The sequence below is a fragment of the Ictalurus furcatus genome, chromosome 1 (genome assembly GCF_023375685.1).
Source record: "Ictalurus furcatus strain D&B chromosome 1, Billie_1.0, whole genome shotgun sequence".
Classification (NCBI taxonomy): domain Eukaryota; kingdom Metazoa; phylum Chordata; class Actinopteri; order Siluriformes; family Ictaluridae; genus Ictalurus; species Ictalurus furcatus.
In genome coordinates this window covers 17,429,361-17,442,074 of record NC_071255.1, presented here as the reverse complement: position 1 = coordinate 17,442,074, position 12,714 = coordinate 17,429,361, and the positions used below count along the sequence as shown (strand labels likewise).

The following is a 12,714-nucleotide window of genomic DNA, read 5'->3' as shown; positions in this document are numbered from 1 at the left end:
TCCACCCAGGGTAAGGTGTTCAGGAACTCCAGGAAATCCAGTGTAACTAAAATAGCTGCCTGATTATTGGTCCTATAGTCCAAGACATATCACCTTTCCTCACAAGGCTTGTAGGAGCTCCTTTCTCACACAGAAACAGGAAGTGGACCTTCTAAGTGTATCTCTGCTGCACTTTGATTGGTAAGATGAGAGCTGCTGGGTGTGTCCACACACTGAGGCAGGTACAAACAGGTATAAGGAAAGGGGGAAGGGAGAGTAGCTGGATACATTGAAACATGTGTTAGAGATAACATAAGAAAAATGCAACACTGAAAGTTACTGGCAACACTAAAGGTATATATAGAGAGACAAGCATTTATAAAGCATTTATAAAGGTTAAACCACATAATTAGAAAGGCGGGAAAGAAAATATTGAATGATGCAGATTTATTATTGCATTCATTTATGATTTCTAAACTCTGCTAATTGTTTTCAGTCAAGACCTCATGAAATCCAGATCAATAATACATCCAACTCAAAGCTCAGAAGCTGATAGATGAATCTGTTTATTGATGAGGCACCTTTGGATCCCTAAACAGAAGTCAAATCAGGTAAAAGTAATCAGGTAGCCCTACTTAAAAGTGTTCCCATTGTATTCATATGCTGTAACGACAGATCACAGATGGCAGTCAAGTTAAAGAAATGGGTGTGACCGACGTTGCTGAGTTTAATACTGGTAACACTGCTCTGTATTTAGTGGCAGGGTGTCGGAAGCCAGACCTGGTAAAACACAAAAGTAAAGCTAAATAAGTAAATTTCAGAAATGGGCTCCAGAAGTGCCCTATGTCAGTTAGCATACTGTTCAATTGAATGGAGGACCCTGTGGTGAATTTCAGCAGACTACAGTTTGATATGTAATCTTACCCTGATGAAAAACCCTCACAGAATTTGTAATGTTTTGAATGGTTTTAATGGAAACCTGTGGGTCTCTACAGGTAATATGTGGCCTTCTATTGGTGTCAGGTTATACCATTATGGACCAATAGTAATGGTTTTACTGGTTAGCTGATGGCTTGTAATGATATTTGTAGTGGAAACCATTAGAATTTCTGAAATGTTTTTTCTTCAGCAGGGTACATTTACCAGGCTGTCTGATAGTGAAATATTTAATATCACCGATTTACTGGGCCAGTGCACAGAGCAATTAATAAGTGTTGCTGTTTACGAAAAGGAACCTTCCAAAAGTATATAATCTACTATAATTTTCATATTGTATCTACTCATATTGAACCACATCCATCCATCCATTTCTGTACTGCTTATCCTACACAGGGCCGCGGGAACCTGGAGACTAACATAGGGAACTTAGGGCACATGGCGGGGGACACCATGGACATGGTTCATCGCAGGGCACAATTCACACACTACGGGCAATATGGAAATGCCAATCAGCCTACAATGCATGTCTTGGGACTGGAGGAGGAAACCGGAGAACCGGGAGTAAACCCCCTGAGCACAGGAAGAAACATGCAAACTCCACAAACACACAGGGCAGAGGCGGGAATCAAATCTCCAACCCTGGAGGTTCGAGGCAAACATACTAACCACTAATCCACCTTGCCCCAATAATGAAGCAGGAGTTGAATTCACATCTGAATATTATTAATGAGGCAAAACTATTAAATATTACCTAGCTGAATAACTAGGGCATGTATAACTGTTACTGGATGATAGCATCTGTATGGTTAGTGCCCCCATTAGCCACAGCAGGCTAATTGAAGCAAGTCTAAATCAAGTTTCATTTTCTGTTATTCACAACAATTCACAAATTGGGCATACTGCGTAGTAATTACACACATCCAAACATTCATAACGTTCAAACTAACGACCTAATTTCACTCTGAAACTCAACCTCCATGGGCGCATTTGTAACGCCGAGTTCCGCGTCACGAGGAGTCACGTGGCTCAGTGGTTCAGTTTCACTTCCGCCTTTAAGATTGATAAACTGGATCATGAGACTTTTCTTCCGTTACCAGGTTTAAACCGATGTGTAACAGCGACCGTCCTGGACATAAAATTATATCCGTTTTCTACTGCTTTCACGCTCACTCATGGATATATGTGCACCTGTGTCGGTGCTTTAAGATCTACATTATCTGTAACTAGCTTGCTAATCAGGAAACAGGAACTTGCTAGCTCACCTGGCCATCTTTAGCTAGCTTACTTTCATATTGCTCTATCGTGTCTCATACATCAGCTTGGAGAACTGTCAAGGTAAGTTGATGGATATCGGTGCTGTTTTTGTTGTTTTAAATGAGAGTGCATCATTAAAACTTGCTGCCTAGCTCATATTTGGCCTTTTGACAGTGGTAGCAATTTGGGAAACTGTAATATAATAATAATAATAATAATAATAATAATAATAATAATAAAAAGACAAATAATGAACTTCTCTTTACTCGGCCCTTTACCCTGTAACAAGATGGGGCATAACGCTATAATTAAAAATGCATGTTTGATTATTTTATAGTGTAGATTTGATTGTTTGAAACTGTAAGTTGTGTGAACTTCCTTATCCTAGATCAGAGGTTCTCAAACTTTTGTAACTAAAGCCTCCCAAGCCCCCCATCATGTGGTAAACCCCCATATATAAAATCTGTTTTAGATATATATATATATATATATATATATATATATATATATATATATATATATATATATATATTGCGTTTGTGTTTTTGTACTCTTTAAATTACTTTTCATAACTTTTTTTTATATAACTAGTATGACTTTTATAAAACTATATAACGGACAGGTATGGAACATGAATGATTAAAAAAAAATTTGAACACTATAACTACTTTGAGCAAGAGAAATAGACTGTAATAACGTGGACTATTTTACATGTAAAACATGTTGCGTTGCACTGCATTCGTGTTGTATTCTAAAAACATTCGCATATGAATGATGTAAATTGGGACGAAGGGCGCGTCTCGTTATCCATGACATTGTTAAATCTCTGGCTCTCAGACACTCACTGAACAGAGCAGCCGCAGAGAGAGGTGTGACTGCAGTGGGAAAGCAAGACCTCGCACTTGCAGGACAGTACTGGTGACATTTGGAAAGTCGCTAGATTTGTTGCTAGGCACTTTTTTGTTTTGCAAAAAAAAGTCGCTAAATTGGTCTGAAAAGTCGTTAAGTTGGCAACACTGGTTTGCAGTGACCGCTAGATAAAAGGCAGGCTAAGCTCCGCCTCTCCCCAGCAAAAAGAGAATACAGAGGGAGAGGGAACGTGGGGTTTTTCATTTATGCACATTCTATTTGAAAAGCAATAAAATACATAGAGTTCCCAAATGATGCCCTGTTTGTGTTTTTTTCCTTGAAAACAATTTGCCCCCTCTTCAGATCTCTCTCTGGTTGAGAACCACTGTCCTAGATGGTTAAATCTCGTGACTGGCTGTCGTTAGAAGGAACGGTGCCATAACGCGTCATAATTATGTAACTATATAATGCACATTTTTGTGTAGGTTTTCAGTCATGAACAAGCCTCTGTGTTGGAGATTGCTCGCTTTTCTTGTACTCATGGCCACTGGAGCTCAAGCAAGTGACAACACGAAGAAGTGCAAGTTGGTCCATGAGAGCATCTCTGAGAGAAACGTGCTCAGTTTCCTGGAGCCACTTGCCAATCAGAGGTAAGTACATACTTCCTGCAGTACTTGCTTGCATGAATTTATCCCTATCCAAGAGGTTTGCACAAAAGTGCCTTCTCTCCACTTTCAATAGTTTTACTGCTGAAACCAAAACGGGGAAGGAGAACTACACGTACGTGTTCCAAGTCTGTGGTGATGCAGATGGGCTGAAAAATGCAGGGTTGGTGCAAAGGGACATGAAAGGCAACCAAGTGCGCATTGGGAATTACAATTCAACACAGGCTGTTAAAGGGAGTAAGTAGCAATGTGTTGCACACAACATAAGTGCAAATTTAGTGCTGTTTAATTTCTCCCAACCTGATATGAAAGCTCAATTAGACAAATATTGTATGGATATCCAAAATTCACATCAGCAGAAATACCTACAGTATGTCTATATATAGGGCTGGGTGATATATCGATATAATATTGTGATAAATGATTATGCAATACTCTTTCCGGAGATATTATCGGTATGGTGATGAATTGTTTACATTTTTCATAATTACAAATGAAATGATACTGAATGAATGCTGTTGATTTGACATGTATTTTTAAAAAACTTAATCTTCTTTGTCCTCGTAGACATTAAAGAAAAGTATCGTCAACCTCAGTTTAACAGTTGTTTATTTTACTACTGTTTTGCAGACAGTTTCTTAGCTAAATTCTATACTGTGGTACAAATTGTGTATCGTAGAAATGTCCTCAGATATTGTGATGTATATACAGTATCTCACAAAAGTGAGTACACCCCTCACATTTTTGTAAATATTTGATTACATCTTTTCATGTGACAACACTGAAGAAATGGCACTTTGCTTCAATGTAAAGTAGTGAGTGTACAGCTTGTGTAACAGTGTAAATTTGCTGTCCCCTCAAAATAACTCAACACACAGCCATTGATGTCTAAACCGCTGGCAACAAAAGTGAGTACACCCCTAAGTGAAAATGTCCAAATTGGGCCCAATTAGCCATTTTCCCTCCCTGGTGTCATGTGACTTGTTGTGTTACAAGGTCTCAGGTGTGAATGGGGAGCAGGTGTGTTAAATTTGGTATCATCGCTCTCACACTCCCTCATACTGGTCACTGGAAGTTCAACATAGCACCTCATGGCAAAGAAAACTCTGTGGATCTGAAAAAAAGAATTGTTGCTCTACATAAAGATGGCCTAGGCTATAAGAAGATTGCCAAGACCCTGACACTGAGCTGCAGCACGGTGGCCAAGACCACACAGCGGTTTAACAGGACAGGTTCCACCAGAACAGGCCTCGCCATGGTCGACCAAAGAAGTTGAGTGCATGTGCTTAGCGTCATATCCAGAGGTTGTGTTTGGGAAATAGATGTACGAGTGCTGCCAGCATTGCTGCAGAGGTTGAAGGGGTGGGGGGTCAGCCTGTCAGTACTCAGACCATACACCGCACACTGCATCAAATTGGTCTGCATGGCTGTCATCCCAGAAGGAAGCCTCTTCTAAAGATGATGCACAAGAAAGCCCGCAAACAGTTTGCTGAAGACAAGCAGACTAAGGACATGGATTACTGGAACCATGTCCTGTGGTCTGATGAGACCAAGATAAACTTATTTGGTTCAGATGGTGTCAAGCGTGTGTGGTGGCAACCAGGTGAGGAGTACAAAGACAAGTGTGTCTTGCCTATAGTCGAGCATGGTGGTGGGAGTGTCATGGTCTGGGGCTGCATGAGTGCTGCCGGCACTGGGGAGCTACAGTTCATTGAGGGAACCATGAATGCCAACATGTACTGTGACATACCCTTCAGAGACTGTGCCGCAGGGCAGTATTCCAGCATGATAACGACCCCAAACACACCTCCAAGACGACCACTGCCTTGCTAAAGAAGCTAAGGGTGAAGGTGATGGACTGGCCAAGCATGTCTCCAGACCTAAACCCTAAGAGCATCTGTGGGGCATCCTTAAACAGAAGGTGGAGGAGCACAAGGTCTCTAACATCCACGAGCTCCGTGATGTCATCATGGAGGAGTGGAAGAGGACTCCAGTGGCAACCTGTGAAGCTCTGGTGAACTCCATGCCCAAGAGGGTTAAGGCAGTGCTGGAAAATAATGGTGGCCACATACAATATTGACACTTTGGGCCCAATTTGGACATTTTCACTTAGGGGTGTACTCACTTTTGTTGCCAGCGGTTTAGACATTAATGGCTGTGTGTTGAGTTATTTTAAGGGACAGCAAATTTACACTGTTACACAAGCTGTACACTCACTACTTTACATTGTAGCAAAGTGTCATTTCTTCAGTGTTGTCACATTAAAAGATATAATCAAATATTTACAGAAATGTGAGGGGTGTACTCACTTTTGTGAGATACTGTATATATTTGTCATATCGCCCTACCTATAAAGAGCTGTTTCCTTGTCTACGTGATTAGAAGATCAGTGAATATGGATGTAGCTGCCTAAAGTCTTTTGTTCTGGCTTTTCCCCACAGGTGACTGGGTGATGCTGATCTACCTGGGTGGGGATAGATATCGTGAACATTGCTCCAAAGAGCCGAGGAGAGCCATCATCATGATTTCCTGTGACAGAACTAAGGCTGCGGTGAGCTCTAAGTCTGACTTTGCTTTCTTAAAGAGTAATTTCACTCTTTATTTATTTATTTATTTATTTATTTATTTATTTATTATTTATTTATTTATTTTCTGCCCTTTCTGAAGATTTGAAAAACACACTTTAGGGGATAGATTGCACATGTGCAGTGTGTGACATGAGTAAGGGTTGTCAACATCACAATCACATGAACAAAGCTTTATGACAGCTGAGTGGTCCTCTTCCTACATCAGTAGAAAGGAAGAAAAGTTCTAGCCACACTATGATATGCTACGCCTACTGTACCATAATAAACCACAAGGGACAAACAGCGGGACACTATAAATCTAGCTGTAAAACTTTTTTCCTTTTTGATTGCCTCTGTCACCAGTGTTAATTATTCGGTATTAATTATTCAGTTTCCCTCCTATCTTACTCATATCTCTCATTTTCCACTCCTTTAGGGACAGCTGACAGTGGTTCAGGAGGACAGAGAGAGGGATACTGACTGTTTTTACTTGTTCGAGTTGGACTCCAGTGCTGTGTGTCCTGTGATTGAATCCAAACTCAGCACTGGATCCATACTTCTCATTATGTGAGTATAATAGTCATTGTCAAACCAGCCTTAGAACATAGCATTAGACTACAATTACATTGACCACTAATATGGAATTGTACATGAAAGCAGTTAGAGGAAAATGTAGTAGAATATTCATGTGTGTTTAAATGATCTAATAATAGAAAAATTATGTGATTGTTTTGTTTTTCTTCTTTTTAGTTGCATCTCCTGCTTGTCTGTCTACCTCATTAGTGGATTTCTCTACCAGCGATTGATCGTTGGAGCAAAAGGAGTTGAACAGTTTCCAAACTATGGCTTTTGGACAGAAATAGGCAACTTGTCCGCTGTAAGTCTCTCCTCCTTTTTCTTTTTTTATTTATTTACTTTATCAATTCATGAATATGGAATCCCCAAAAGGCAGTAAAGTCATTAATTGGCAAATATGTCGAGAATATATAACTGGAAAAAAAAATATTCAGAAACAGTCAACAAATTTAATAAAAACTATGTACAGGATTACATCTCCATTTATTATTGGTAGTTTTCTCAACGTCTCACTTTTCAGCACAGATTTAATCATTTACAGTGCCTTGCATTAGTACGTATAGCTACAGGGGTGAATACCTGCCCAAACATAACTTCTCTTTTTACTTGTAAATAGTTTTGCAAACTATATTGATTATGGGATCTTTTGTGTCGATTCATGACACATAAGATCAATTGCATCTATTTCAGTTCCAGGTTGTAACACTACAAAATGTGGAAAAGTTCAAGGAGGCTGAATACTTAACCCAAAAACTGTATCATATTTCCTATTTCCCTAACTACCTATATGATGATGAGAGGTGTGTCCAAACTTATCCAGGCATTACGGAGTATCATGAAATTTAACAGCTTCTCGATTGCACTATGTTCTCATCAATGTCAACATGCTTTAAAGAAAGTTCTTTTGAAATATTTTAAGAAATTTCTTTGAACCTGAATTAAAAATGTCATGACAGAATAGTTTCCCTCTCTTACCTCAGCTAGAACATGCACACAGCTCTTAAATGACAGGATAGGAAATAATTCTTCTGAAATACTTTTGAAATTGATGCTTATCTTGTTCCCTTGCAATAGTTGTTTACTTTTTGTGGAGCATGAAACTTAAAATCTAGCTGAAATAGAGCCTGTATGTGTATGAAGTAAAGTGCTTTATGAAGACTGTGGGATTACCAGTTTATTAGGAACACCTGTACCGCTGCTCATTTATGCATTTATCCAAACAGCCAATCATATGGGATTGGCACAGTGCATAAAATAATGCAGGTACCGGTTAAGAGCTTCATTGAATGTTCACATCAAACATCAGAATGGAGAAAAATGTAATCTCAGTTTACACTGACCGTGGCATGGTTGTTGCCGGATGGGCTGGTTTGAGTATTTCACAAACTGCTGATCTCGTGGGGTTTTCTTGCCTAGCAGTCTCTAGAGTTTACACAGAATTGTGTGGAAAAACAAAAAACATTCAGTAAGCAGCAGTTCTGGGGGCAGAAATGCAGTGCTGATAGAGGTCTGAAAAGAATAGCCAGACTGGTTTGAGCTAACAGGAATTACAATAATTCAAATAATCACTCTGCAACCTGACAGAATTGGGGTGAATGCAACCAAACCAGAACAGGTACAGAGCCTAAATATTTAATAACAATATACAGTATAATAGAGTTAATTACGCTGTGGCATTATTAATAGGCATGCACTGTTCCGGTTGGTTAGGTGGTGCTATTCCTAGACCGTAACAGTTGAGCTCTTGTCCACAGTTATTAGCTAGTGATGCATCAGATACTGCCCGAGTAAATAAGACTGCCCCCTTCTCATCAAATGAACTGGAAGTAGGAAATGGGAAATGGAGAAGTTACTAAAAGTGCTGGAAGTGATAAAATATATAAAGTAAGTGATCAATGGAAGAGGAATATAATGCTATTTTTAATTTGTTTTATTAAATATTTAAGGTGTTGGGTGGTAATGTTTTTTATTTTTGAACTTGACCTGTAATCACTCTTTGTATTCAGTTATATTTTTTGACTAATCATATTGCCTGTTAATGCCTTTTGTACATTTGGGATTCTAAACGTTAACTCTGAAATGAAGTAAATATGAAATATAGATCTGTACTTTCACAGGATGGATGTGACTTAGTGTGTCGCTCCCGTGGCAGCAGAGAGGAACCTCCCACTTATAGGGGCGTGTCTACTGAGCCATCAGAAGAGCCAGAGGAAAGGGATGACCATTTGCTTCCAATGTGATCATGGCGTGTGATTGAGTGAGCTGAGCATTGGGTTGTCTAGGTGTAGGCCAGGAAGGCTTCTCCATGTGTCGGTTATTTAAACAAAGCACTTATCCTTATGTATTTCCTATATTGCTCTTAGATATTTACAAGTAAATGCTGTGCTTCAACAAAATTTTATGTTTCTCCTTGTAAATTTGAAAAATATACAGCAGAACGGTTGACACCTTTGATTTGTTCAGGACAAACGTTAGAACTGTCATTCATCCAAAAAGATAAATAAATAATTGTTTATTTTAGTTTTTTTTTATAGTAGACATGTGCTCACAGATGTCTACGCTTTATTTGTTAATTCAAATCCTATTCATGCCCAAAGAAGCCTGCACAATGTATCTTTATGAATTTACTAAGTGGTTTATTGTTACTTATTAGTTACAGTTGATATTGATGAACTGACAAGTTCATGCTACTGCCCCACTAGGCTTTTGTGACAGCCTCCATTCTGATAAAGTGAATATGGATATATTGATTTAGTGGTTACTTCTGCATTCTGGTGGTGATGCTGTGTGCCACTGATGTGGCTGTGAGTGTAAGCCTCAAGGAAAACACTGGAAAGCACACTGTAGTGTTAAAGTATTCTTGCAAAGATCACCATACTCACACCATACTACTAGTGCAGTGACTTTCAATGTGATACACCTTTTTATAGTATTACTGATGACATATTCTGAATATTTTTGTCAGACTGGCTTGATGAGCGAATGGAATGATAGCTAAATTTTACTAAAGGAAGTATAGAGAGTAAATACTTTGGGTACTGTATGTGATAATGGAAATTCTAAGGATAATTGTCATCAAATGACAAGGCTAAGTCTTTGACTAATTAAGACTATGAATGGAAATTTGCAGTGGAATATTAAAGTGTGTCTGGAAAGCAAACCTATGTTTTTGCAAGTATTTGGGGAATTATTAATTCTGCTGTTGTCTGTGTTTTGTTTTGTTTTTCTTTTGATATTTGTAGAGATTTAAATAGGAACTTGGAGTGGGGTTGTCCACTGCAGAGTAAGATTGTACTGTGAAATTTGAAATGGAATGAGATTTGAAACTGATCTGACCTTAAAAAAGTACTTCCAAAGTTGAATAACAGTGACTTTATTTGCACTTGAGCTTAAGTTTAATGGAAACACGATGCTTTTTAAAGGAGATTTAACCAAATATTTGCTTATGTACTTGTGCTGTAGTTTCTAAGATACAGACTGGGCTGGCTTACCCCTAACTAAAGCACTAGTTGTTAAAATGCTTCCAACTTAATATTTGAGCTCAGTCTGTGTCTAAGAGCCTGGTTCTGTAATCTCAAATTCCTAAGACTGAAGGTTTGTTTCAAATCAGGATACAAATTTTTGTAGTAGTCAAAATCACAAGGTACAACTCAAAAACAAGTTTTGTAAATTTTATCAAGTTTATGAGAGTCTGTTAATCCATACTGAATATAAACTTCTGACTTTTTATGGTGTGGGGCAATTTAGCTTTGCTGGCAGAGGGAGAACATGAATAAAGCTTTTGATGACCAGCCTGTTGTTGTTTTTTTTTCCCCCTTCAATTTGCTATATGCTTCATATTGATATTCTGAAGTTTTAAAAAAAAATTATGCCTTACAAACTATGTTTTTCGGAATCACAACAATTTGTAGTAATATGTTTAAAACAAGAGAAATAGTATTTTTTCCAGTTTATCAACTTCCTGTAATTGTCTTTTTCCATTCTGTTTGCAAATCTAGGATTAGCATTTACTGTTATTACTCATATTTTCCTCATTGTCAGTCTTATTGTGTGTTTATTAACAGGAAGTACACATATTGCTTTTTTTACTCAATCTTATGATGGGCTCTTTTGTTAAAATAATTAATGTATATCTTTACACTTTCATTTGAATCACTCTCTCCTAATGAATGATACACACACATACACTCACTGAGCACTTTATTAGGAACACCTGTACTGCCAACTGCGGGGCAGCAGTGCAATGTGATGGCAGCTTCGAGTAATGTTCACATCACCCATCAGAATGTGGTGGTGGTGGGGAGGAGGGGGTGTTTGGTGCCAGAAGGGCTGGTTTGAGTATTTCATAAACTGCTGATCTCCTGAGATTTTCACACCTAACAGTCTAGAATTTTACACAGAATGGTGCAAAAAGCAAAATGCATGCTTTGAGTGGAGGGTCTGCAGGCTGAAACACTTTGTTGATGAGAGAGATCAGAGAAGAATGACCAGACCGGTTTGAGGTGACAAAATGTCTATATTAATTCAAATAAGCACTCTTAACAGCCATGGTGAGCAGAAAAACATTTCAGAAGACACAATACCTTGAGGTGGATGGGCTAAAACAGCTGAATACCACATCAGATTCCACTCCCGTCACGCAAGGACAAGCATCTGAGGCTATCATGGGCACAGACTCACTGAAACTGGACAGCTGAAGACTGGTAAAAGACCAGTTGATTTTTTTCCCCTAATTTCAACTGTGCAGTTTGGTTGAGTCTGTGATAGCCCATGATAGCCTCAGATTCCTGTTCTTGGCTGACACGAGGGAAACCCAATGTGGTCTGCTGTTGTAGTCCATCCAGCTCAAGGTTCAATATTTTGTGCATGCTGAAATGCTTTTCTGCTCACCATGATTGTAAAGAGTGATTATATGAATTACTATATCTTTCCTTCCAGCTCAAAACAATCTGGCCATTTTCCTCTGACCTCTATTATGAACAAGGTATTTTCACCCACAGAACTGTTCACCTCAATCAGTGTTTTTTGTTTTTAGATACATTTTGTGTAAACTCTAGAGACTGTTGTGTGTGAAATTCCCAGGAGATCTACAGTTTATGAAATACTCAAACCAGCCCATTTGGTCCCTCTTGTGCCACCAAAACAGAGCTGACCCCTCAAAGCATGGACTCCACAAGACCTCTGAAGGTTTGCTGTGGTATCTGGCACCAAGATGTTCGCAGCAGGTCTTTTTAACTCCTTTAAGTTGCAAGGTGAAGCCTCCATGGATCGGAGTTGTTTGTCCAACTCATCCCACAGATGCTCGATCAGATCAACCAATCAACACCTTGATCTCTTTGTCATTTTCCTTTAACCATTCCTAAATAAGTTTTGCAGTGTGACAGGGAGCATTATTCTGCTGAAAGAGGCAACTGCCATTAGGGTCTGCAACAGTGTTCAGGTAGGTGCTATGTGTCAAAGTAACATCCACATGAATGCCAAGACCCAAGGTTTCTCAGCAGAACATTGCCCAGAGCATCACATTGCCTCTGCCAGCTTTCCCTCTTCCCATAGTGCATCCTGGTGCCATCTCTTCCCCAGTTAAGCAATGCACACACGCTCAGCCGTCCACATGATGTAAAAGAAAACATGATTCATTAGACTAGACCACTTTATTCCATTGTTCCAGTTCTGATGCTCACATGCACATTGTAGTTGCTTTCGGGTTTGTACAGGGGTCAGCATGGGCACTCTGAACTGGTCTGCGTCTACGCAGCCCCATACGCAGAAAGATGCGATGCACTGTGTGTTCTGACACCTTTACATCATGGCCAGCATTAACTTTTTCAGCAATTTGTGCTACAGAAGCTCTTCTGTGGGGTCGGACCAAACATTCTAGCCTTTGC

General features: G+C 39.2%; 1 protein-coding gene across 2 annotated transcripts; it reads left to right on the top strand.

Moving 5' to 3' along the window:
* The first annotated feature begins 90 nt into the window (after positions 1 to 90).
* On the top strand, positions 91 to 10,620 carry m6pr (mannose-6-phosphate receptor (cation dependent)). Of its 2 annotated transcripts, XM_053630216.1 has the most exons (8): positions 91 to 180; positions 476 to 590; positions 3,507 to 3,671; positions 3,763 to 3,923; positions 6,128 to 6,237; positions 6,690 to 6,820; positions 7,004 to 7,130; positions 8,947 to 10,620. In XM_053630216.1, the coding sequence occupies exons 3-8, from the start codon at positions 3,517 to 3,519 to the stop codon at positions 9,067 to 9,069; spliced, it is 807 nt and encodes a 268-aa protein (XP_053486191.1). In that variant the 5' UTR covers positions 91 to 180; positions 476 to 590; positions 3,507 to 3,516; the 3' UTR covers positions 9,070 to 10,620. The 2 variants fall into 2 exon arrangements, with proteins under 2 accessions (XP_053486191.1, XP_053486189.1); XM_053630214.1 differs by lacking the exons at positions 91 to 180; positions 476 to 590 and adding an exon at positions 1,940 to 2,253.
* Positions 10,621 to 12,714: the final 2,094 nt, after the last annotated feature.